At 42.9% G+C, this 25,495-nt stretch overlaps 1 protein-coding gene across 4 annotated transcripts in view; it reads right to left on the reverse strand.

The window, feature by feature from the left end:
• The window catches only part of APP (amyloid beta precursor protein), a 356,861-nt gene that overhangs the window by 240,150 nt on the left and 91,216 nt on the right, over positions 1 to 25,495 (reverse strand). For all 4 annotated transcript variants that reach the window (XM_073617084.1, XM_073617083.1, XM_073617086.1 and 1 more), the window contains exon 2: positions 16,724 to 16,891. In XM_073617084.1, the coding sequence (XP_073473185.1) occupies positions 16,724 to 16,891 (168 nt within the window). The remainder of the gene's footprint in view (positions 1 to 16,723; positions 16,892 to 25,495) is intronic.

The raw sequence follows: 25,495 nt of genomic DNA on the forward strand, positions 1-25,495 counted from the left end.
GAACTTTCCTGACTTCCCTCAGCTGTTCCAGGTATTAAAAAAAAAAAAAATGATCTTTGTACAGAAAGTGCTTTTAACATTCAGGATTGTAACATCTTCCAATTAAGACGTGCAAACACACGCACACAATCGCATGGCTCATAGAATAAGCGCGGCCGACATGGTAAACTGACAGAAGGAGACAAAAAGGACATTGTGCAGGATTTTTGCATGAAGAGTGGTATCATATTCTATTATCAACCATCCAAGATTTAGATTTGTCAATTCCCAGGAGAATTCAGGCCGTCTTGGATGCCAAAGGCCATATTAGGTAACGATTTTGTTCTTTTTACCATACTTGTTTCCATAATTTTGTCCAACCCATGTAATTATTCCTCTCTACTTCCTGTTTGGATACCAGTCGAGAAAAAAAAAAAAAAAAAAAATCTGCAGAGGAACCCAACCTATCCCTCCTCTAAACAAAACTAGAAAAACATTGTGCTGGAGTTGGGCTTTAAAGTGATTGTGTCTTACAAGACTGAATATGCCCATTTGTATTTGAAAAAGCCCTGTATAGAAACAGAATGTAATAAAGGAGGTCTAGGTATCTCAACTTCCTAAAGATACATGAAAACACATACAAATGTTTGACGTGTTCAGCAGCTTTGTGTACTTTCACGCTTGTAAATTTCAAAGAAAAACCATTTCCTCACTTCCTTCTCTAAAGACGTGTTCTTGAAGTGTTGAAAGGTGCTTATGTGTTAACCTGGCCAATATACTACATCTTGGTTTTAAAGTGTAAAAGGTGTCTAATCATACATGAACTATTTGCTTAATGTGTATCTAAAGTCAAAAATTGACATTAAATATATGCTGGAGAATAAGATTCTAATTTCTTTCATTCTGTTCTTATAAAATTCATCATGCCAGAGAATCACATCTTAAATCATGTTCTTTAGATTGGTTGGTACGCTGCATCCTTGCTTCTGAAAATTTCCCTGCGTAGTCACCCATTTGGAATGAAGCATGGAAAGGGTTCTTGCACACGGTTTGGCATATGAACATCTGATTGCTGGCAAAGTCGAACTTCAGAAGAACCAGGCTGTTGGATTTTTTCATGCGATCAATGCCAGCGTCTATAACAATCACTGTGTTCTTCCAGCAGGTATGGCTCCCGCTGGCAGGACACAATAGCACTGCGGAAGGGATGCCCCCCATCAACAAGGAAAGGAAATCGCTTGATTCCTCCATCAGCACAGTCAAATGCATGATCTATGGGCTGCTTTGGTAGAATACAGACAGTAGGACAATATGAGGCATTTATTAAAGTAAGACATTTTGCTTAAGTGAGGGATGTTTTGTATTCATACTAAACGCAACCACTGTGACTTTTAACCTTACCACTTGAGCTCCGGAAGATTTTACCTCCTTCAAGACCAGGCCATTTTTTGCTATTCGGCACTGCGCTACTTTAACTGGTAATTGTGCGGTCATGCCATGTTGTACTCAAACTAAACTAAATTTATATAATTTTTTTTCACACAAATAGAGCTTTTCGATCACCACTTGGTTTATTTTTGCAGTACAAACAAAAAAATTTGGGAAATTGAGGAAATAAACAAAAAAACAACTAGGTACATGATTCAGCGCAGGGAGGCCGTTTTGCCACCACACATGTACGTTAGGAAGTCGGCACGCGGTTAAGCATGGGAGCACTTCATAGAGAATGGTTTTTGTCTTCTTTTCAGCCACCTTGTTACCGATTTAAAAATGGAAAAGAAGAGCATTAGTACTTCTATTTAGGTCACCTTTATGTTCTTCAACGAGAAACCAGGAATTATACATTTGTGGAACCGAATAGGACTTTAGTCTACATAAATTCTAATTTGTATTCAGCGCCCTATACTCCAATACCCCTAACTAAAATCTAGCGGAACCAATTGCCTTCAGAAGTTACCTAATTAGTAAATAGAGTCCACCTGTGTGTAAATTATTCTCAGTATAAATACAGCTGTTGTTTGAAGCCCTCAGAGGTTTGTTAGAGAACCTTGGTGAACAAATCGCATCGTGAAGGCCAAGGAACATACCAGACAGGTCAGGGATAAAGTTGTAGAGAAGTTTAAAACAGGGTTAGTTTATAAAAAAAAATATCCCAAGCTTTGAACATCTCACGAAGCACTGTTCAATCCATCATCCAAAAATGGAAAGAGTATGGCACAACTGAAAACCTACCAAAACATGGCTGTCCACCTAAACTGACAGGCCGGGCAAGGAGAGCATTATTTAGAGAAGCAGCAAAGAGGTCCATGGTAACTCTGGAGGAGCTGCAGAGATCCACAGCTCAGGTGGGAGAATCTGTCCACAGGACAACGATTAGTCGTGCACTCCACTAATCTGGCCTTTATGGAAGAGTGGCAGTAAGAAAGCCGCTGTTGGAAAAAAAAAAAAGCCATAAGTCGTCCCGTTTGCAGTTTGCGAGAAGCCATGTGGGGGACACAGCAAACATGTGGAAAAAGGTGCTTAGGTCAGATGAGACCAAAATTTCACTTTTTGGCCTAAAAGCAAAACGCTATGTGTGGCGGAAAACTAATACTGCACATCGCCCAGAAAACACACCATCCCCACCGTGAAACATGGTGGTGGCAGCATCATGTTGTGGTTATGTTTTTCTTCAGCAGGGACAGGGAAACTGGTCAGAGCTGATGGGAAGATGGATGGAGTCAAATACAGGGCAATCTTAGAAGAAAACCTGTTAGAGTCTGCAAAAGACTTGAGACTGGGGTGGAGGTTCACCTTCCAGCAGAACGACCCTAAACATACAGCCAGAGCTACAATGGAATGGTTTAGATCGGAGGTCGGTAACCCATTGGTCGCGATCTACCCGTCGATCGCGAGAGGGCGAAGGGTGGATCTGGTGTATGCAGTGCCGCCCCCCTCTGTCAAAACATTTCTTCCTGATTCCTGAGTAGAGCAGCCAGCTCTGCAGCATGGCTACACTGACTCTTGTGATTCTCCCCTCACATCCGTCACGCCCATTTTCTAAATCTCACACATGCACTCTGTATAGATGTGAGGGGACGGAAAACAGCATGTCTGAACAAGCAAGTAAGGAACTGATCGTTAGGAAGGGCAAACAGTAGTGGGCTGTATACCCCTGGCCTGTGATGCTGAGCTGTATACCCCTGGCCTGTGATGCTGAGCTGTATACCCCTGGCCTGTGATGCTGAGCTGTATACCCCTGGCCTGTGATGCTGGGGTGTATGCTCCTGGCCTGTGATGCTGGGGTGTATGCTCCTGGCCTGTGAATGCTGGGGTGTATGCTCCTCACCTGTGAATGCTGGGGTGTATGCTCCTTACTTGTAATGCTGGGCTATATACTCCTGACCTGGATAAGTTCATATTTTTACATTGACATTTGTATTATTATATTTTTCGAAGGGCCGGCTTACACCAAAATGTGGTGCAGGAAACATGCCTTTCCCGCACTGCCGGTGAGCACATTGCCTTTGCGATCTGCATGCAGGTGCCAGTGTATTGGTAACATCACCCCAAATGCAGATCACAAATACAGTGTGTTTGTGGGCACCATATCACAAGGTTTCCGCAGTACCATGCTGTTTGCTGCAGCGTGCTTTTAAAAGTAAGATTTTTTTTTTTTAAAGGGACAGTGTTAATAAAAAAAAAGGTAAACGGTGTTCAAATCACACATGTGAGGTATTGCCGCAATCCTCAGAGTGTGAGTAATAATTCTAGCACTAGAACTCCTCTGTAACTCTAACTTGGTAACCGTGAAAAATGTTTAAAGCATCGCCTATGGAGATTTTTAAAGAACCATCGTTTGTCCCCATTCCACGAGTGTGTGCAGTTTTCAACCGTAACATGTTTGGTATCTATTTACTCGGCGTAACATCTTCTTTCACAATATACAACAAAACTGTAAAGCAGAGTGCCTACAGACAGCCTAATAGCACTGCTAAGCGCCAATGGAAAACACCCCTAAGAAAATAGATGTTACCTGAATACAGACTAACTTTAGCTTAAATGTAATATAAACACATTATCCTATGTATCTATAATAGCAGCTACTATAAAATGAGTAAAAACATGAAAAAAAATCTGTTATCTGGTGAGTTTTTTTCCCAAAGGTAATTATTTTCTCACGTGGTGGCAATCTTGGGATGAGGTGCACGAGTGACAGGAACTAGGATCAATTGGATTGATTGAAGCAAGCACTGCTATGGCATTCTAAGGACACAAATCGCATTGGACTTTTAATGTTTTTTTTTCATACTAAAAAATTGTGCTAACTTTATTTTTTTTTTATTTTTTAATTTAAAGAAGTGTATTTTTTCCCCCCAAAAAATTGCGTTTGAAAGACCGCTGCGCAAATACCGTGTGACAACAAATATTGCAATGACCGCCATTTTATTATCCAGAGTCTTTTCTAAAAATATATATAAATATGTATAATGTTTGGTGGTTCTAGCAAAAAATACTGATTTTAACTTTTTCAAAAATGGGCTTGGTCCTTAAGTGGTTAATGGCCTTGCTAAGTTAGCTCCCAAAAATAGTGCGTTGTGCTCAGTGATCTTTGATTTCTCCCATGTTGTTCAGGTAGATCTCCACCACTCTAAGACCCCAATGCACACTATTAGATTTTCTGCAGATTTTCCAAAATTATGTGGTGCAAATGCCTGCCAGATTGCATACAAATCGAAACGCTTAAGGTTTGACCTCATATTATATGGTTTTGGTAAATCTGAAGACAAAAATCTGCAGAAAATCTAATAGTGTGTATGGGGTCTTAGGTTGCCTACCCCTGCTTTAGATCAAAGCATATTTATGTGTTAGAATTGCCCAGTTAAAGTCCAGACCTAAATCCAATTGAGAATCTGTGGCAAGACTTGAAAAGTGCTGTTCACAGACTCTCTCCATCCAATCTGACAGAGCTTCAGCTATTTTGCAAAGAAGCATGGGAAAAAAATTCACTCTAGATGTGCAAAGCTGGTAGAGACATCCCCAAAAAGACTTGCAGCTGTAATTGCAGTGAAAGATGGTTCTACAAAGTATTGACTCAGGGGGGCTGAATACAAATGCACACCACACTTATCACATATTTATTATTTGTAAAAAAAAATTGAAAAACATTTATTATTTTCCTTCCACTTCATAATTATGTGCCACTTTGTGTTGGTCTATCACATAAAATACCAATAAAACACATTTACGTTTTTGGTTGTAACATGACAAAATGTGGAAAATTTCAAGGGGTATGAATACTTTTTCAAGGCACTGTACATATTATTTCTGATATGATACTGCAAATCCCAGCTCTTCCCTAATTATGGTGATACGAAGAACTTGCAAAAACTGAATTACATTGACATTTCAACAAACAGCTTCATGACCTTCAAAGCAGGATCATCAGGTATTTTAACGAAAGCTGCCAGTCTAAAAATAGTGAAAATTCCTTTTTAAAATATACAGTATTAACATGCTAAAGCTTGCATTAGAGTATAGTGATTTATATCTACTTTAAAGTGTTCACCTTTACAGAAAAAATGTAAACAAGAAATAACACCATATACCCCCCCCCCCCCCCCCGGTCCCTGCTGTACTTGCTTCCTTACCTCTGGGGATGTTGAGCTGTCAGTGCCCCAGCAGCCAGTCTGGTGGTCCAGGGGTTTGAAATCCTCGCTCTTCCTCCTCTTCTTTGTGCAGTGACTTCTGGGACAGTTTAGCACAATGCTCTGTGGTGGTGAAGACCAATTACTGGTAGCATCGTCTGATCTGTCCCAGAAATGCTACACACAGAAGAAGGAGAAGAGCGAGGATTTTGAATCCCCGGACCACTGGACCAGCTACTTGGGCACGGACAGATCAGCATCCCCAGAGGTAGGTACAGCAAGGGATATGTTCCCAATGACTATTATAGGGAGAGTTCTGATGTAAACAAGTCAACACTGATGTCCTAACTTTTTTGGTGAGGGATCTAAAACAAAAGTTCAAGTTAAGGTGCTGCAGCCATTATAATACCAAACCATCGATTATTCATAGGCTTATGCCGTTATGCGGGCTGAGAAACAAATACCTCCTGTGAAAACCTTACCCCTCAAAAAACAAAAATTCTACTTGCAACTGAAATACCAGCTCTGCTGCTCTTTAATATGATTATTATTATATAAGAGAACTCAAAGTCTCAGTGTAGTTACATTATACTTCAAACTAGAGGGAGAACAATGGTGATAGTGAAAACTCTAATGACCTGCTTCTCTCTTCTGAAGAGCTTTGTCAGGCAGAGACGAGCAGCACAAAGTCAGCAATTGAATCCTAATAAATGCCGGCTGCAGATGCACATCAACCAAGATGGTAGGATAGATTGAGGCCTCCAGCTGACATCTGTTTTGTGATTCAATGCATTTACCGCACCGATCTGCACAGTGCACATTATGCACTTGCCTTTTCAGCAAAACACTCAGAAAACTACATAAAGGCTTTTATATCAGATGATATATTTATATGTTTAGACCCTTGATTTACCATAAGCATTGTTCAAAGAGAAAAAAAAAAAAATAAGGTAAAATCAGTGCATTCATATATTGTAATTTTAAACATAGTGAAACTTGTACATACATGCATACATACAATAATAAACCAAAATCAATAGGGAGGGAACCTGTTTCAAGTTATAATTGCTATTTATGGTGTCAGTGACAACTGCCCCCTTATTGTGCCACCAGTCAATGGGTGCCACTCTTTATTGACCAAGCATCTAATAGTGCCACTCTTCACTGACCATCAGCGTAAGAGGATATTTTTCATGGATTGAGGGGCTGTTAATAATTATACACTCTGTCAAATCATTGGGGAGGGGTCTGAACCTTTTTAAGGTTATAACTGCTATTTATGGTTCGAGTGACAACTGCCCCCCTGATTAGACTGTCTTAGGATGCCATTCTTATTTAACCACATATCTAATTGTGCCACTCTTCACTGTCCCTCAACGTAAGAGGACATTTTCACAGACTGGGGGGGTGTTAATTATTCGCTCCAGCTGTCAAATACACTTTATATATATGTATAACATGCTGATCCCACTAATGTACAACGGCCAGTAGATATAATAGGTTTTAGCAAGGGTTCTTCTGAGGTAAAAAGGTCAAGAAAGGCTTCAATAGATACTTCAAAGGCCCATTCCAGGAACATCAAATAGTCATTTTTTCGAAGGCTGAGGATTCTACCAGCATGCTTTAGAATACCATATTTGCCAAAGGTAGAGGTCTCAGTCAGCTTAGATACTTTACATTTCCCAGCAGCTCTTCACAGGTTTATTATTAGAAACAGTGGCTTTCACATTCCGACAGCTAATTTTCATGACTGGATGCTCTCGCAGATTAAAAAGGTAGAACAAGCTTCCATGACTGAGAGCTTCATATCCACCAATCCCCATAAGCCTCTCTAACTCTCAAGGAAGGAGGTAGCTAGGGAAAAATAATTAGGTCCATCAATACTAGTCTTCTTAAATATGCAGCAAATCTTCTTTATAGAGATTTGCACTGCAGGAGAGGAGTAAATCTGCGTGGAAAATGTACAGGTACCAAGAATTGCCTAGTTCTGCCAATAATACAAACTAAGAAGCAAATCTGTTCAGGCGGCCATTTTGTGACATCACCAGAACAATCGAATGGCCACAGCTAAGGAACTTCCTAGTTAGTACTGAACAGGCTGGCTGCATCCACATAAATATTAATGAAGATTTTAAAACACTCGTATTCACAGAGGACAGCTTATAAAAATGGAGGGAAGAAAGAAGTCTGTAAGTTAAAAGGACATGTATCAGAGAGGTGTGAAGGTTGTAATTTCTTTTCAGAATTTCACTTTTTTAAAAAAAATATACATTGGAACATAAAATCGGCTTGCCGTAAATCATATTGTCTTGTCTGTAAATGTTTTTAAAGCTAAACCCCTGGCACCAAATCTTGTAGCAGGCAGTGATCAACTTTTCAATCCCTCCTCCTCTGTACCTCCTTTTCTTAAATATATAGTCAATTACTAGTCCTAAAAAGCGGTGGCTGTATTACCCTTCTATTTTTTTGTACCTGGTAATAAGTGAATAATTTACTTCCTATCTTTGGGTGGCTACGTTCACTCCTTTCCTGTATCTAAGCAGACAGTCATAGTTGGAACCCAAGCTGCTCTCCTGATTTGGATTACAAACAAGTCTTCCTCTATTCATCTTATTTACACTGAAGATGATATTTACTAGTCTACAAAGACAGCCTAGAAGGCAGTTAAGAATATATTTGTGTTTTAAGCTCAGCCTGTAAGAAGTGACAAGGACACTACATTTCGTGCAAGATCAACAGGTAGCAAGGTGCTTGCTAAAAATGTTGTTATCTTTAAAAATGTAAACTAATGCAGCCATCACCATCTAAGGACTAGTAAGCTGCAATATGTTTAAATTTGGGTTTAGATATCCAATAAAAAAAAGGTAGCATGTTTAGTTTTGATCATGCATCTTTTGTATGAAAAATATTAACAATGACATCTTCTGTGTATGTACTAATTCATGTTACTCAAACTCTCTAAATTAACCTAAATAAAAATGTGATAGCTCTATCAATACTTTATTTCACATGTAAAGAATATAAATGTGTACAAAATTTTCAGTGAGGGAAAAAAGTTTTTGATCCCCTGTTGATTTTGCACATTTTCCCACTAACAAATAAATGATCAGTCTATAATTTTAATGGTAGGTTTATTTCAACAGTGAGAGACAGAACAAAAATATCCAGAAAAATGCATTTCAAAAAAGTTATAAATTGATTTGCATTTTAATGAATAAAATAAGTATTTGATCCCCTATCAATCAGCAAGATTTCTGGCTCCCATGTGTCTTCTATACAGGTAATGAGCTGAGATTAGAAGCACCCTCTTACAGGGAGTACTCCAAATCTCAGCTTGTTACCTGTTTTAAAGACGCCTGTCCATAGAAGAAATCAATCAGATTCCAATCTCTCCACCATGGCCAAGATCAAAGAGCTGTCCAAGGATGTCAGGGACAAAATTGTAGACTTACAAGACCGTCGCCAAGCAGCTTGGTGGGAGGGTGACAACAGTTGGTGCAATTATTGGCAAATGGAAGAAACACAAAATAACTGTCAATCTCCCTCGGTCTGGGGCTCCATACAAGGTCTCACCTCGTGGAGTTTCAATGATCATGAGAATGGTGAGAAATCAGCTCAGAACTACATGTGAGAATCTTGTCAATGATCTCAAGGAAGCTGGGACCATAGTCACCAAAAAAACAATTGGTAACACACTAGGACTGAAATACTGCAGCTCCCGCAAGGTCCCCCTGCTTAAAAAAGCACATGTACAGGCCCCATCTGAAGTTTGCTAACGAACATCTAAATAATACAGAGGAGAACTGGGTGAAAGTGTTGTGGTCACATGAGACCAAAATCTAGTGCTTTGGCATCAACTCAACTCGCCGTGTTTGGAGGAGGAAGAATGCTGCCTTTGACCCAAAGAACACCATCCCCACCATCAAACATGGAGGTGGAAACATTATGCTTTGGGTGTGTTTTTCTGCTAAAGGGACAAGACAACTTCACTGCATCAAAGGGACGATGGACGGGCCACATACTATCAAATCTTGGGTGAGAATCTCCTTCCCTCAGCCAGGGCTTTGAAAATGGGTCGTAGATGGGTATTCCAGCATGACAATGACTTAAAACACATGGCCAAGGCAACAAAGGAGTGGCTCAAAAATAGGATTTTTTCGTCATACTTACCTGTAAAAATCCTTTTCTTTTTCATACATCATGGGACACAGTATTATTCATTACCTACTGGGACATCCCAGAGCAATAGCCTTGAGGGGAGGGAGACACCCTGCCAAACGATAGCCATCAGAACTTATACGGCAGGCCGCAGTACACTGCGGCCGAAAGCCGAATCCTCGGCTGCTCGAACATCCACTTGATAAAGTTTTGTGAACGTATGCACTAAAGACTAGCAGTCTTACAAATCTGAGCAACATATACCTGATGGCGAAAAGCCCAGAAGGTTCCTACACCCCTGATAGAATGAGCTCTCACCCTAAATGGAGGAGCTTTATGTTTCAGACCACAGGCCTGAATGATCAATTGAAGGACCCAATTGGCAATGGAAGCTGCCTGCCCCTTCTTGGGTCCTTTTGGTAAAACAAAAAAGGAGTCTGATCCTAGACAAATAAACCTTGACTGCCCGGACAATGTCCAATGAGTGCAGTCGTTTCTCTTCTGCTGAGCGAGGCTGAAAGGAAAAAGAAGGCAAAATAATGTCCTGATTTAAATGAAAGGCCGATACCACTTTTGGCAAAAAGGATGGAACAGGTCGAAACACGACCCTGTCGTATCAAAGGATCAAGTATGGTTCCCTGCGAGAAAGGGCTGCCAACTCCAACACCCTTCTAGCTGATGTGATGGCCATCAGGAAGGCTAGCTTGCATGACAGCAAGTCTAATGGAATTTCCTTAATAGGTTCAAATGGTTGTTTCTGTAACACAGACAGCACCAAGTTCAAGTCCCAAGGACACATAGGTGACCAAATGGGGGGGAGCAAGCGAGTTGCCCCCTGCATAAAGGTTCGGATCAGTGAATGGGAGGCTAAAGGACTTTGGAAGAATACAGATAGGGCGGAAACTTGACCTCTGATTGTACTCAAAGCCAATTTGATTTACACAGCTGACTGTAGAAAAGAGAGAATTCTCCCAATCACATATTTCCGAGGATGCCATTTTCTGGCTTCACACCAAGCAACACAAGTCTTCCAGACCTTATGATACATTTTCCTAGTGACAGCTTTTCTAGCATTCACTAGTGTAGACACTACTGATCCAGCAGATACCACGGTCCTTTAACACTCTGTCTTCAATAGCCATGCCGTCAAATTTAGAGACTGTAAATTAGGGTGGAGTATAGGACCTTGAGACAGTAGATCGGGGCGACGTGGAAGCGTCCATGACCCGTCTATTGTCAGTCTCACAATCTCCGGGAACCAGGGCCTTCTTGGCCAGGCTGGTGCCACCAGAATGACTGGAACCCCCTCTTTTCGAATCCTGCACAACAAATGTGGAAGGAGAGGGATCAGAGGGAAAGCATAAACCAGGGAGTACTGTCTCCATGGAACTATCAGAGCATCTGCTCCAATTCCCTTGTTCGGGACACAAATTGCTGTAGCTTGTTGTTGAACCTGGATGCCAATAGGTCGACCTCTGGCCATCCCCATTGCTGGCAAATTTCCTGGAACACCCCTGGGTGTAGGGACCATTCCCCCGGGCAGATCTGCTGGCGGCTGAGATCATCTGCCTTCCTCTTCTATACTCCCAGGATATGGACTGCCAATATAAATCGGCACATGTCCCTCTGCCCAGGCTAGTATGTGGTTGACCTCCTTCAGAGCTGAACGACTCCTGGTACCACCTTGGTGGTTTATATAGGGCACTAAAGTGGCATTGTCGGACTGAACCCTGATAGGGCAGTCCTGAAGCTCCACCGTCCAGGACCGTAGCACCAGATGTACTGTCCATAATTCCAGGACATTGATGGGCAGGATCTGTTCTGTCCCTGACCATTTCCCCTGAGCTGTGAGCCCTTCTAGAGTCACTCTCCAGCCTGAGAGACTGGCATCTGTAGTCAGTACTCTCCAAGTTACCGAGAGAAAGGATTTTCCCTTTCGCAGGTTCTGATTCTGCAACCACCAGTTTAGGCTAAGCACATTGGATAATCCAGGGCTTTTCCCTCTTCTGATCCAGGCCAACAAGATATCTTGTTGTAAAGGCCTGGAATGGAACTGGGCATAGGGCACTGCCTCGGAGGATACCATTCTCCCTAGAAGACTCATACAAAGCCGAATGGAGGGTTGTCTGGTGCCCCTTATCTGACGCACCTGAACCTTCAGGGCACATATCCTTACAGGTGGCAAGAATACTCTTGCTTGAACAGTATTTAGGATCAGGTCTAAACAATTTAGACTTTGAGCTGGTTTCAAGGCTGACTTTTTTCGGTATTTATGATCCAGCCCAAGCTTTTCAAATATCGTACTGTGCATATTATGTTCTGTTCTAGAGCCTGTAATGAGTGATCTGTGAGTAGGAGGTCGTCCAGATACCCGAGCTCTAGGATCCTTTGGGCCCTTAAAAGACCCAGTACTGGTGCTAGGACCTTTGTGAACACCCGGGGAGCTGTAGCCAGCCCAAAGGATAGAGCCACAAACTGAAAATTACATTCCTCTACTGCAAAAACCTGGAACCTCAGATGAGGCTGAAAGATAGGTAAGTGTAAATACGCGTCTTTTATATCGATGGAGGCTAGAAAGTCTCCCCTCTGGAGTGAGGCTACTACTGAGCGGACAAACTCTATCCGAAAGGACTGTATCGGTAGATACTTGTTCAGGGATCTTAGGTGGAAAATGGGCCTTGTGTCCCCGTTTGGTTTCTGAACCGTAAACAGGTTTGAGTAAAACCCTGTGCCCCTTTCGGATACCGGAACCTCTACAATCACTCCATGCACTAGATGAGTTAGTGCCTGAAGCAATAAGTTCTTTTTGGAGAATCTGAGGGAACACTATCTTAAAAACCTCTGAGGGGGAACCCCCTGCAATTCCAGCTTGTAACGGCGAGATATAATTGAGGTGACTGACTATTCCTGAGTTATTGTTCTCCAAATGTCCGCAAAATGCAGCAGCCTTCCCCCCACTCGATGGAGTGGGGGCGTCCCCTCAAAAGGTGGGCTTGGTGCTGGGTTTAGAAGAATCTTGGACCCAGGGCTTCTTCTGGCCCTGGGGCTTACCCCTGGCCCTAGCGCGCTGTTGGCGGCGGAACCGGCTTGACGCTGAGAGATTGGAGGAAGCAGTCCCTGAGGTTTTAAACAAGGGACGTCTGGTGCTTTTCTTCACAGGAAGTAGAGAGCTCTTCCCTCCAGAAATCTTTTGGATATATTTGTCCAAATGATCACCAAATAAACGTTCCCCATGAAAAGGGAAACCTGGCAATAACTTTTTACAAGGAAGCTCTGCTGACCAGTTCTTAAGCCACAAGAGTCTGCGCATATGTAAAAACGAGAGAGCCAAAACGAGAAACCTGCTGTATTGAATCCTTTAAGGCTTCAATAGCAAAAACACAGCGCTCAAGAAATAGCTGTCTTATTTTCAGGCAGATCATCCTCCTGGTTAGGCCTATCAGGCCGTTTGACCTGATCCTTTATGGACTGGCAGATACCAATTGCTGCAACAGCTGGCTGAATAGCTGAACTGGCCAAAGAAAAGGAAGCCTTTAATAATGACTCCAATTTCTTGTCAACAGGGTCTTTCAAGCCCTGTGCGTTATCTACCGGACAAGTTAAGTTCTTGTTTAAGGAAGAGACTGCTGCATCTACTGCTGGCATGCTCCATTTTTTAACGAACTTTTCATCCATGGGATATAAAAGGAAAACCTCTTAGGAGAAACAAATATCCTGTCAGGAAGTTCCCAATCAGCATACACCACCTGTTCCAACAGGGAGTGTAGGGGGCAAGCCTGTGCAACCTGAAGAGGCCTCAGGGATCCCAAAGAGGACCAGCGGGGCTCAGTCACCTCTGCAAGAGGCAACTTAAAGGCAGAACAAACCTTTTCGGTCAGAGTCGGGATCAAAGCCTCTGCGACTTAGAGGCAGACATCAACTGGATACCTTCTTGTCCAGATTGCTCGGAAGCAGACTCATCTGCCAGGCCCTCTACAAAGTCCTGAGCTTTAAGCTCTTCCCCATCCTCAACCCATTTCTGCTCCAGACTAGGAAGATCCGGGGAGGGGGATTTGTCATGCTTCCCCATACCCTGCGGGATGGAGGCAATCAAGCCAGCAATCCTGTGCTCTAACCCAGCTAGGGCCAAGGACAGTTCATCTTTAGTGATTAAGGATGAAGCAGCAGCGTTGACTGTAGGCACAATACCAGATAGGCGCAGCAGGTCAGATTGCCTGGAAGCCTCTGGCCTTTCAGGGGATACAACTAGGTTCATCAGGAACTACTGACGACATCGGTGTGCCCTTCCATGTAGTGTTAGTCTCGCTCCTCTTTTTTGAAGACATTTACCAGCCACAAAAAAGGGAGTACTTGAGTGTAGTATTAAAACACCTCAGAAGGGAGACCCTTTAATAGGGCTCGCCAAGCCCCTATGTAACAATCCTGCTAAGCACCTTTAGCCTGCCAAGCAACACTTTGTGATTCGCGTGACCTGGGTAAGGAAAAAATGTACCGCTGCAAGGGTCTGTTCAGAGCCTGCTCTGTGTCCCAAAGCTGCCTTCTTGAAGCACCGCATGCTTGGCCTACACAACTTAAATAAGCTGGGTGTGTGCCGAAATGTTCTGTGCGTGCACATGGACGCGCATGGTCCCGGCGAACAGGCGTGGCTGTATTCGCGTATGATGCAAATCCTTGTGTGCCCAGATGTGTGGTGAAGCTGCGTGCGCCATGGCCGCCAAACAAACTAAGTGCCGCGGCGCTTTTGCGAATGCACGTGCGCCATGTTCGCCAAACAGCTGCTGAGCATTGCGGCACTCTTGTGAACGCACGTGCACCCTGGTGAACCAAGGCAAAATGGCGCACCATCGTACAGGTAAAAAACAGTCAGACACAAGCAAAAAAAGGTACACCTTGCAAACACCCACAGCTAGCCCCAAAACTCCCCCGTCTGGTCACTGCACACAGGTGTCCAGCCTCTAGCTGGCTTGACTGATTGTTACAATCACTGGGCAACCCCACAATAATAAGTAAAGGGGTTTCACTTACCCATTCAGGCACAGGGCAGCTTAGAAACTAAGAGCCCAATCTTCACCCTTCGAGGTAGGTTCCTGTCACTTGAGGACCTTCAAGGGCTGGTTACCCTTTTCATGTTTAGGATCCACTCCCTTGGACCTGTACAGCACCCTGCAGGAATGCCTTAGCGCTGTGGTGTCCAGGATTCCACTTCGCAGGGTCCAGCACCGGAAGCTGCATTACAGGCAAAACCTCACAGGCTCTTGAGTCTTCTTTGCGAAGCTCGGCTACCATTTATCTAAGCATATAATGCCTGTGTCAAATGGATCCCATCGGTCAATCCCTTGATTAATTTAAGAACTGTTTGTGGGACTAGAGACCTGGAGTTCAGAGAGCTCAAACAAACCGTGCCATCCACCTTGCAGACACTGGTAAAAAACTGAAGTGCTTCCTGTGTGGGAGGGGTTATATAAGGGATCACTTCCTTCTAAAGACCTTTGGTCTACCAGTGTCTATTCACCTGGAGATGGAGTATAACCCAGCAGGTAATGAATATTAGCCTGACTCCGTGTCTCATGATGTATGAAAATGAAAAGAAGCACATTAAGGTTCTGGAGTGGCCTAGCCAGTCTCCAGACCTTAATCCCATAGGAAATATGTGGAGGGAGCTGAAGGTTCGAGTTACCAAATGTCAGCCTCGAAACCTTAATGACTTGGAGAGGATCTGCAAAGAGGAGTGGGACCCAATCCCTCCTGAGGTGTGTGCAAACCTGGTGGCCAACAACAAGAAACGTCTGACCTCTGATTGCCAACAAGGGTTTTGCCACCAAGCACTGATACCACGTTATTAAGACCGAGTACAAGATGCTTTTAAGTACTCGCCGATACCGATACTTTTTTTTAATGTCATGTGACAGTGGCACTAGTACTGATGACGCGTGGACTGTGTCAGTAGTTTATTTTTATTTGATTTTTTTTACAATTTTATTTTTGTACAATTTTTTTATACAATGCTTTTTTTTTTTTCGGGGGAGGGGGGGGGGGATGGTGTCAGTGTGTTTATTTTATTCTTTATTATATTTACAATTTAAACTTTTAAATATTTTTTACAATTCTTTATTTTTTATCAGCCCTGTTGGGTGGGGGGCTTTGGTGAGATATCAGAGGTCTTAACAGACCCCTGACATCTCCCTTTTGAGACAGGGAAAAGGACTGAGGACACAGATTCCCTAGTGCCTTCCTCTGCAGCCTCAGCTGCACTAGAGATGAATGGAGTGGAAACAGAGGCTCCTCTCCATTCATAAACGGAAGCATCGTAAACACACTTTACAATGCTCAGTTATGAATGGACAGTAATAACTGACTCATTCGGAAAAGGAAGGAGCCGGTAAATGACAGATTTACCGACTCCTTCCTCTGCTCTCCATCCTGACAGATAAGAGGACAGAGGGGGACCGGAGCGGAGCACAGAGGAGGACTGGAGTGGAGCACAGAGGGGGACAGGAGCGGAGCACAGAGGGGGACAGGAGCGGAGCACAGAGGGGGACAGGAGGAGAATACGAGGACAGTCAGTGATGATCGGTGTGGCAGTGGTGGCAGTTACAAGCACCGATCCCCCTGTATAGATGTAAATAAAGCAGCTGAAAGCCACGGGAGGGAGGAGGAGGAGGAGAAGCGGCTGTCAGCAGCTTGATTGAAATCTATACAGGGAGATCGGTGCATGTAACTCCCCCACTGTTCATCCCTGACTGCCCAGGTATTGGATCAAGCATCGGAGCATTTGCCCGAATACAAGTACTCGGACAAATGCTTGGTATCGGCACTGATACCGATACAAGCATCGGTATTGGTGCAACCCTAGTGGCAAGAATGAAAAAAATAACTGTAAACGTTTGACTGCTACTGACCCCCCATACTTGAAATTAAGTTATGGGCTATGCACAGTTGTATTTAACACAAGCACATACCTCCTGGCAGTACTGCAGGATGCCTTCTTTGGTCCCGATGCAGGACTTTGTTCCAGAGGGGTCATTTTCCCACTTTCCAGTCTGAACATTCATGTGCATGTTAAGCTTGCCGCAGAACATTGCAATCTGTGGCTCTGCTAGCAATCCAGCGTTCCCATCAGAAGGGACCTAGGGGAAAAAAAAAAAAAAAAACATGTTACTACAGCGCTAGAAACGAAAAAAAAATGATGACTGTATTTATGCAATTTGTGGTTTAGCTATGCTTATTTTTATACTAGAAAGTGCACACATCAGTAGAGAAGGGGACCAGAAGTTGGTGGGTGGCAGAGAAGAAGTCTGGCCTGGCAGCGTGCCATTGCTCTGGAGTGACCCCGGTCATTTTCTCCATGCCGGGAGATCTTATTATTTTAGCAGTCTGCAACTCAACATCTGGATGATTAATAACTGCAGTATTCCCACAATGACTCAAACTAAAAAAGTGAACAATCTGTGCGGCTCACGTGGCGGTGAGAATTGTCACATAGGTAACCCAATGAAACATGCTGATGGAGCATATAAAACGGGTCTGATGTGTTTATGTTTAGCATGTAATAGCACTGCTATGCAAAAACCATTGCAACGTACAGAGACACTGCTTCTAGACATGGGCCAAGCATTCACACTAATTAGTATGGACCAATAAAAGCAATGCACAGACTAATCTCAGAATGACCATAAAAGGCAAACAAATAAATAAAAAAGCTGATCGGCTGGTGGTAAGTGGGCTGAAGACAGAAAAGCCCTTTAAAGAACAGGGAATTTATAAGAACATCCTGCAGAGAATCAGTGACAGCTGAGCTTATAATCCTTTGCAGCTCATTATCTATGATGTAACACATCACATTTACAAAAGAAGGGGAAGAATCATCCACTTTCACATGACATGTTCTAAAATGGAGCTTTTCTGGTTGATAAAGAGCGCCTCCAGTGGTCAGAGGTCATTATTGCTTTGCTAGGGTATTTTTCACCATATTTTGGACCAATTCCCTCCTTTAATGGAAAAACCAAGAATGTGGTATTCTAATTAAGCCTAAACCTTTACCCAATTCATACAAGAATCTGATGATTCCATCGGAAATTATTACTGAGTCAGCATACTTATCTACTTGCTCCCTTATTTATCATTACTTATTTCAAGTCTGACTGTCCAGCTTAAAGTAAAACTCCAGGCACTGCCAGTCAAATACAGTTGCTTACATTTAAAGTTTTACTAAACCCACAACAGTAACATCAATCTGTATATGCAGTAAAGCATGCTTGTTATATTCACTATGGAACCCAAGAGGTTAAGTCTCTGCACCTTAACATCCCCTTTCATTGTCCCCAATCTGCTGATAGTACAAAGCCCTGGAGTCAGGCTGCACATGCTCAGTTCAGTTTTTTTTTCTTAGAAGGGTGCATGTGATCAGCACAGGGCCAATCAGCACTGTCCAGACAGAGGGTCAGGGGTGCTGCAGCCTCATAGCACAATCTGGGAAAATGAAAACTCCTCCTACAAGCTTTAACCAGACACTGATAGAAGTCACAAGACTGCTATATACTGTTAATGAGAAAAGGTATGTAGCAGTTCATATTTATTAAAATAATTGCATTTTCATGTTCTGTGTACTATGGGACACCCGATATAGTGAATGCAGAGTCCTGGGTTTAGGAACACTTTAAAAAGGTACTGATAAATACAGAGCATTAGCATTAACGTGTGTCTCTATATCCTCTGCTCCAGGCTCCACATTCCCTTGAAGGCCCCCAATGCTGTACTTTATGCTTTTTTTTTTACTCATCTTTACAAAGTCCCTAAGATGGTCCCTTCATGCTGCAGGGTCCTCACACCCTTGCCTCTTCTCCTAACAGGTTGTCCTTACTCTGGGCCGGCGCTAGCATAAGGCTGCTTAGGCAGCGCCTTGGAGCGCCAGGATGGGGGGGGGTTTATGGGCCATTTGCTGGGGATTCTGATTTTTAACTAGTTCAGCCATCCACCTGTACCCATTTTGTTCAGCCGGCTCCCAGCTTGAAAGTGATCAGGCGGCTGAATAAATGCCAATCACTTTCACAGAGCGGGCGAGGAAGTTTTAGTTTGCCTCACCTGCCAGCTGCATAAACCCCATAATGCATAAATCTGAGCCCCCCCCCCACCATTACACGCTGCATTTTGTGGAATTGTGGAGGGGAGAGGGAGTGATGGGGCAGCAAAATACACTTTCTCCTGTGTAGAAAAAAATCACTGCACCGGCCCTGTCTTTAGGGATGTGGAAACTGGCGCTGACATGATGCGGTCAGATCTCCTTTTTGCACTAGTACACTGGGAATGAAGGGCACCGTGGTGATTCCCCCTCAGGGGGTAAGGCAATGATACCACGTCTTCACAGTAGTCTTCAATCTTGGGAGTTTAGTGACACTGGGTCTCATTCAATCCGGAAGACAGAGGACATCTTGTGGTCAAGAAAGTGTAATGCAGGGACAGCTAATGATTGAAGGTAAATATTGCAGTCAGAGCTATTTTTATTTATTTATTTCAGGTACTTATATAGCGCCGTCAATTTACGCAGCGCTTTACATATACATTGTACATTCACATCAGTCCCTACCCTCAAGGAGCTTACAATCTAAGGTCCCTAACTCACATTCATACATACTAGGGACAATTTAGACAGGATCCAGAGCTGCATTTTTCTTTTTGAAACTGCCTGATGGACTATATAATTAAAATTAAATTAAGCCTCTGGTTGGGCAATAACATGGCTGTCAACCCTTACATATACCCAGCAAAGTAACTAGCCTCAGGTGATACACAGCGATGGAAACAACTCCTCCTGCATAAGATGTACCCTGTTTATCTGCAGCCCTCTCTTCTCTACAGCCTTCAGACACACAGATCGAAGGCATTTTCTCAGCATCAGAAGGCAGGGGGCGAGGATCTGATGTCCCACACTGCACAAGATAGAGAAGAGAGCTCAGTATAACTTGAGCTCTGCGTGGGCGGAATGGACATCCCCCTAAACAGTCTCATAGGGAAACATGCACAGCTAATGCTGTGTGCTGGAGGAGGGGTGGGACAGCACATGGTGTTGAGTAGAGCTGCACGATTAATCATCAAGAATCGTTATCGCGATTTTTTCCCCGTTGGGATCTTGCCAAAAGTGTTTCACGATTCTTTCTATGCAAAGAATTCTCTCTGCTCTTCTGAAGCCACAGCTATCAAAAGAAAGGAAGAAAAAAAAAAAAACAGCCTGCCAAGAATCACAACATTTAGCAGTGGAACTTAAGTATAAACATTGTAACAATTTGTCAAAGGAATACACTTTGATGTGTAAATGAGGAAAGTTTAACCACTTAAACACTAAACTTTTTTCTGACATTTGTTGGTTTCAAGTTAAAATCATTTGTTTTTGCTAGAAAATTACTTAGAACCCCCAAACATTATACATATATTTTTAGTAGAGACCCCAGAGCAGTGATGGTGAACCTTGGCACCACAGATGTTTTGGAACTACACTTCCCATGATGCTCCACTACACTGCAGAGCGTATGAGCATCATGGGAAATGTAGTTCCAAAACATCTGGGGTGCCAAGGTTTGCCATCACTGCCCTAGAGAATAAAATGGTGGTTGTTGCAATATTTTATGTCAAACTGTATTTGCGCAGCGGTCTTTCAAATGCAATTTTTTGGGAAAAAATGACTTAATTAAAAAACGAACCAGTAAAATTAGCCCAATTTTTGGTATAATGTGAAAGATTTTACGTCAAGAGATTCGTGAGAGAATCGTGATCTTTTTAAGCAAAAAAATCGTGATTCTCATTTTGGTCAGAATCGTGCAGCTCTAGTGTTGAGTAAAGACTGTCAGAAGCGACTCATGCCAGGGAAGAGAGATCAGAGAGGAACCACACCGGGTGCTCTGAACTGAGAAAAGTAGACACTATAGAGTAATACACTTTAATTTTTTTTCATTTAAAAGGTTTACAACCACTTAGTTGAACTATTTTGTCATGGCTACTATGTTATGTAGTAACATATGGGCTGGATCTGGAACCACAACCTATTTTAGAAGCTTCTGCATTTGACACTTCCAGGAGTGTCAGATACTTGTGTACCCCGGAAGTGTCAAATGCAGAAGATTCTAAAATAGGTTGTGGTTCCATCCTCCAGCCCATACGTTACTACATAACACGGTAGCCAGGACAAAATAGTTCCACTAAGCGGTTGCAAACCTTTGAAATAAAAAATGAACAAAGCGTATCGCTCTATAGTGCTGAGCACTGAGGTTCCATCTCCACCCTCAATAGAGGACATGTGGTCATGAAGGGGCTGAAGGATACAACTACAGAGTGAGGCGGAAGGACAAAAGCATCTAATACTACTGGAACCTCTGAATTCTGATAGAAGATGAAACACTTCAATGCACTGAAGAAATGAGACACGGGTTGCTGGAAAGGCAAGTATAAAACTTCTTCTTTTGCAGGAAACTGCTTATGGATTTTTTTTTTTTTTCTTCCCGCAATGACAGTACATGATTTTATCAGCCGACAGCTGAGATTATTTAAAGCAATTTCTGAAACTCTGTGGCCTTTCCTAAGCAAACCTGCCATCTCTGAATACACAAAACCCTAAAGCATTGCCCCAACCTTTTCCGGGTATGCTAATGTATTTTTCACATTAGTCTTTCAGCCAAACTTCCCAGGCAGACAGGAAAATAAATAAATTGAATGATTCTAAAGAAAAGGAGAAAGGTTATTATTCGCATTTTCACCTCCACACAGGTGGGAAAATCATAATACAGTCTGCTCGCTGTCTACGGGCTCACAATATTATGGTAATGCTGACTCCCACCGTATAATATATTCCATTTTCCACGGCTGTCCCGCTGAGCCAATTCAAAGAGTACAATATGAACGCCGTATGTAATCCAAGTTAAGAGTATTACAACTTCATATTTAAAATATTGTTCAATGAACATACATTTTGAATGACGGAAACCGGCAAAAGGGGCAAGTCGCCGTTCAATCATTAAGACTTTTGCCAGTCTCTAAAGTCCTGATAAAAGGATTTCTTTAAATTGCATGAAATCGCAGTGCTTGAGAAATAGAAAGGAAAAATAGGCCGAAACTGCTTCATACTACCACCTAAAGGAAGGATCCATGAATTTTTAAAGTGGACCTGTCAACTACCTTTCCATTTGTCTATGAACCAACAACCAGGCTTGATGCAAAAAAGCCCTGGAGAACTTTCATTGTGCGCCACTTCAATACTAGTTTGACTCACAAAAATTGTCTCTTAGCTGAAATAAAATTTGTTCCATTTAAATTAGTTTTCCACAATATTCATTTTATTTTTCTGTTTGCTGTACCAAATTTCCATTACTGTATTACAATCAGATGTACTAGGAACTATTTTTATTTCATTAAAATTAGTCTTCTTGGTCAACGACTCCTGAGAAAAACAATTCATACTGGAAAAGTGCATCGATTTTAAAATGTCAGACCTGACCAGCAGACACCGAGGGAGAAGGGTGGGAAGGAGGGCAAGAGGGTAGAAAAGGGAAGGGGGTGAGAGAAGAAGGGGGGTGAGAAAAGAGGGGGGGTGAGAAAAGAGGGGGGAAGAGGGAGGGGGAAGGGGGGAGGGGGAAAGGGGGAAGGGGGGAAGAGGGGGAGGGTAAGAGGGGTCGGAGTGAGAAAAGAAGGGGGTGAGAGAGGGGGGAGAAGAAGGGAGGGTGAGAGAAGGGGGGGATGAGAGAAGGGGGGGATGAGAGAAAAAGGAGGTGAGAGAAGAAGGGGGGTGAGAGAAGAAGGGGGGTGAGAGAAGAAGGGGGGTGAGAGAAGAAGGGGGGTGAGATGAGATGAGAGAAGGGAGTGAGATGAGAGAAGGAGGTGAGGTGAGAGAAGGAGATGAGGGACACAGGGATTTTAAGAAAGGGAGGTGGGGGCAGGAAAGGGGGGAAATTGGAGGGAGGGGGAAAGGTAGGCGGGAGGAAATAGTGATGGGGGTTAAGTGGAAGGGAGTAGGAAATGAAGGAGGGAGAAGAGGGGTAAAGAGGGGAAAGGTGGTGGAAAAGACGGGGTTAAGGAAGAGAGAGGGGTGGATGGAAAGAAAATAAAGGGAAAAGGGAGAGAAAGTGTGAGTGAGAGATGTACGCTAGGCACAAGCACTGTGTGCCACTACTACAGGAAGCAAATCAATGTTATAAGCAAACATGGCTGCCACCATATACACTACATTAAAAGCAGAACAAAGTACCGGTATTTAAAATACTGACCCCCACCACTGATAGGACTATCTATAATAAAGTGAATCTGTGCTTTGCACAAGCTGATAAAGCAAGCTAAAAGCCTCACTCTAAACAGTGTGTAGCGCTGTAAAGCATCCTTAAAGCAGTAGTATACCCTTTGTTAAATTTTTACCTACAGGTAAGCCTATAATAAGGTAAAATGAATATCTCCTAAACCTGTACGGTTTAGGAGATATTCACTTTGCATGCAGCCGCTGACCTCAGCGGCGCATGCGCTGTGAAGGCCCGGCAGGCGCTGCCGGACCTTGCCGGAAAGAATACTCCCACGCGCAAGCGCGGGAGTGACGTCATCGCCGCTCCGGCCACTCACAGTGCCGGAGCCGCGGACCCGGAAGAAACGCCAAGGGCAAAATGTCAGCTCCCTCGGCATGGACCGGGATGCAATACGGGGACCTCTTTCTAAGATGAGTATTTTATAATGATGCGGTGCATACTAGCTCATTATGCCTTTGCCTTACAGGGTTTTTTTTTGTGTGCATTTTTTTTTCCATGTGCAGGTTTACAACCATTTAAAGGGGTTGTAAAGGTTTGTGTTTAAAAAAAAAAAACAAAAAAACAAACATGTCATACTTACCTCCTCTGTGCAGTTGGTTTTGCACAGAGTGGCCCTGATCCTCCTCTTCTGGGGTCCCTCAGCTGCGCTCTTGGCTCCTACTCTTCTCAAGTGCCCCGTCAGAGAAGCGCTCTCCCACGGGACACTCATGTGGACATGCTCCCGTGTCCTGCTGCTGCGTATATTGACACAGAAAGCAGGACTCTGCCCTGCCACCCGACGCCTGTGTCATTGGACTTCATTGACAGCAGCGGGAGCCAATGGCTGTGCTGCTATCAATCTAGCCAATCAGGACACAAGACACCGGCTAGAGCTGGTGTGCTTGTCCCCGGCGCGAGAAAAAGGGTTCAAGTAAAATGGGGGCACTGGGGGGCTGCTGCACTACAAGAGGTTTTTCACCTCAATGTATAGAATGCACGGAGGTGAAAAACCATGAGGGTTTACAACCCCTTTAAAGCAAAAAAGGTATTCCCACGTGTCATTCCATTATAGTGATACAAACAGCAATTTTAGTGAAAGGCAATTTTTGTAAGGAAGCCTGCTACTTATAACATATATCGTTTAGATAACGGGATTTTTTACAAGAAAAGTAGAGTCAAGCTTTAAGATAAAGATTACTCAAATTTAAAGACTAACTCCACTTTTGTTGAGAATAAAAAAAATCCCCTCACGGTGATCAATGCACATTGCAGGGATTTTAACAAACTTTGTTGCAGATTCCTACCTTTTGTTATTCTGAAGAAATAGCTGTTTGTATCCATGTACAAAGTGAATGTGAATATGAGTGACTTAATTATTGATCAGCGCTGCACTTGCAGGTCTCTGGGGAAAGCGGCAGGGTCTGCATCCCTTTGGAGTATATAACCAAAAATGAAATTTGTGTTGCAGAGGATGCCAAAAATCTGACTTGTATCTTAGTGCAGATATCTGCGAGAATTAGTAAACCAATCACATAAGCAAGAAATTACATTTCTGGGGGAAGGGAGGGGGGAATTCCGCACATCATCTGTGTACAGAACGCCTTCAGGTGGCCATATTGTATTGTATTTTACAGAAAATTACAGCGCTGCAGATTGAAAGGTAGTTTTTAGTAACGTTATATTACATTATATCTTGAGTTGCAATTGTATATGCTACATTATTTGTGATATTTTTCTCCCATGAAAATGGAGATACCCTTTAATTAACAATGCTCCTAACAAACATCAACACTGCTCATAGCTTTTAATATAATAGGTTATGAATCTAAAAATCTCTATGGTCATTAAAAAAATTTACAAAATTCAATTCAGAATTTCTTCACAGACAAAAGGTACAATCCTTCAATGGCTGCTGGAATGTAAATGTACAGGGTAAAATGTAGCAGGTTAATCCAATTGTACATTTTGATGTGTTCTTCACCTGAATAGGAGAGTAGGTGACAATGCCTAGCAGCAATGCATAATTGTCACTTGAAAAACACATGCTCAGGGAGATAGCAGGAGGAGATAGTTCATTAAATTATATGTGGGACTGATGATCAGAATGGCAACTTTCAATCTTCAGTATGTGGATAAACTGTTCTTCTATACTGAGTATGGGAATGTTAAGAGCCCCAACCAGATTGCAGTGTGGGAAACCATGCATGCGCTAAACATTGAGCACTCTCCGCCAAAGCTTTATTTATCAGCACTGTTTATTCATTAATATGTACTTTGTTGGAAATCACACTTTGTTTTACCGCCATCTGTTCCTATTTCTTATCAGTCTCCAGCTTGCTGGAATGACGATCAATCTTCTTTATGTTGACGTTTAATCTACATAAATTCTGTGAGTTTATGATTTAGTCCACTTGTCATCTGCTGTTTTGACGTACTTGTAAAAAATTAATTCAAAGAGCTTTTCAAAGAGACTTATGT

The sequence above is a fragment of the Aquarana catesbeiana genome, linkage group LG02 (genome assembly GCF_042186555.1).
Source record: "Aquarana catesbeiana isolate 2022-GZ linkage group LG02, ASM4218655v1, whole genome shotgun sequence".
NCBI lineage: Eukaryota > Metazoa > Chordata > Amphibia > Anura > Ranidae > Aquarana > Aquarana catesbeiana.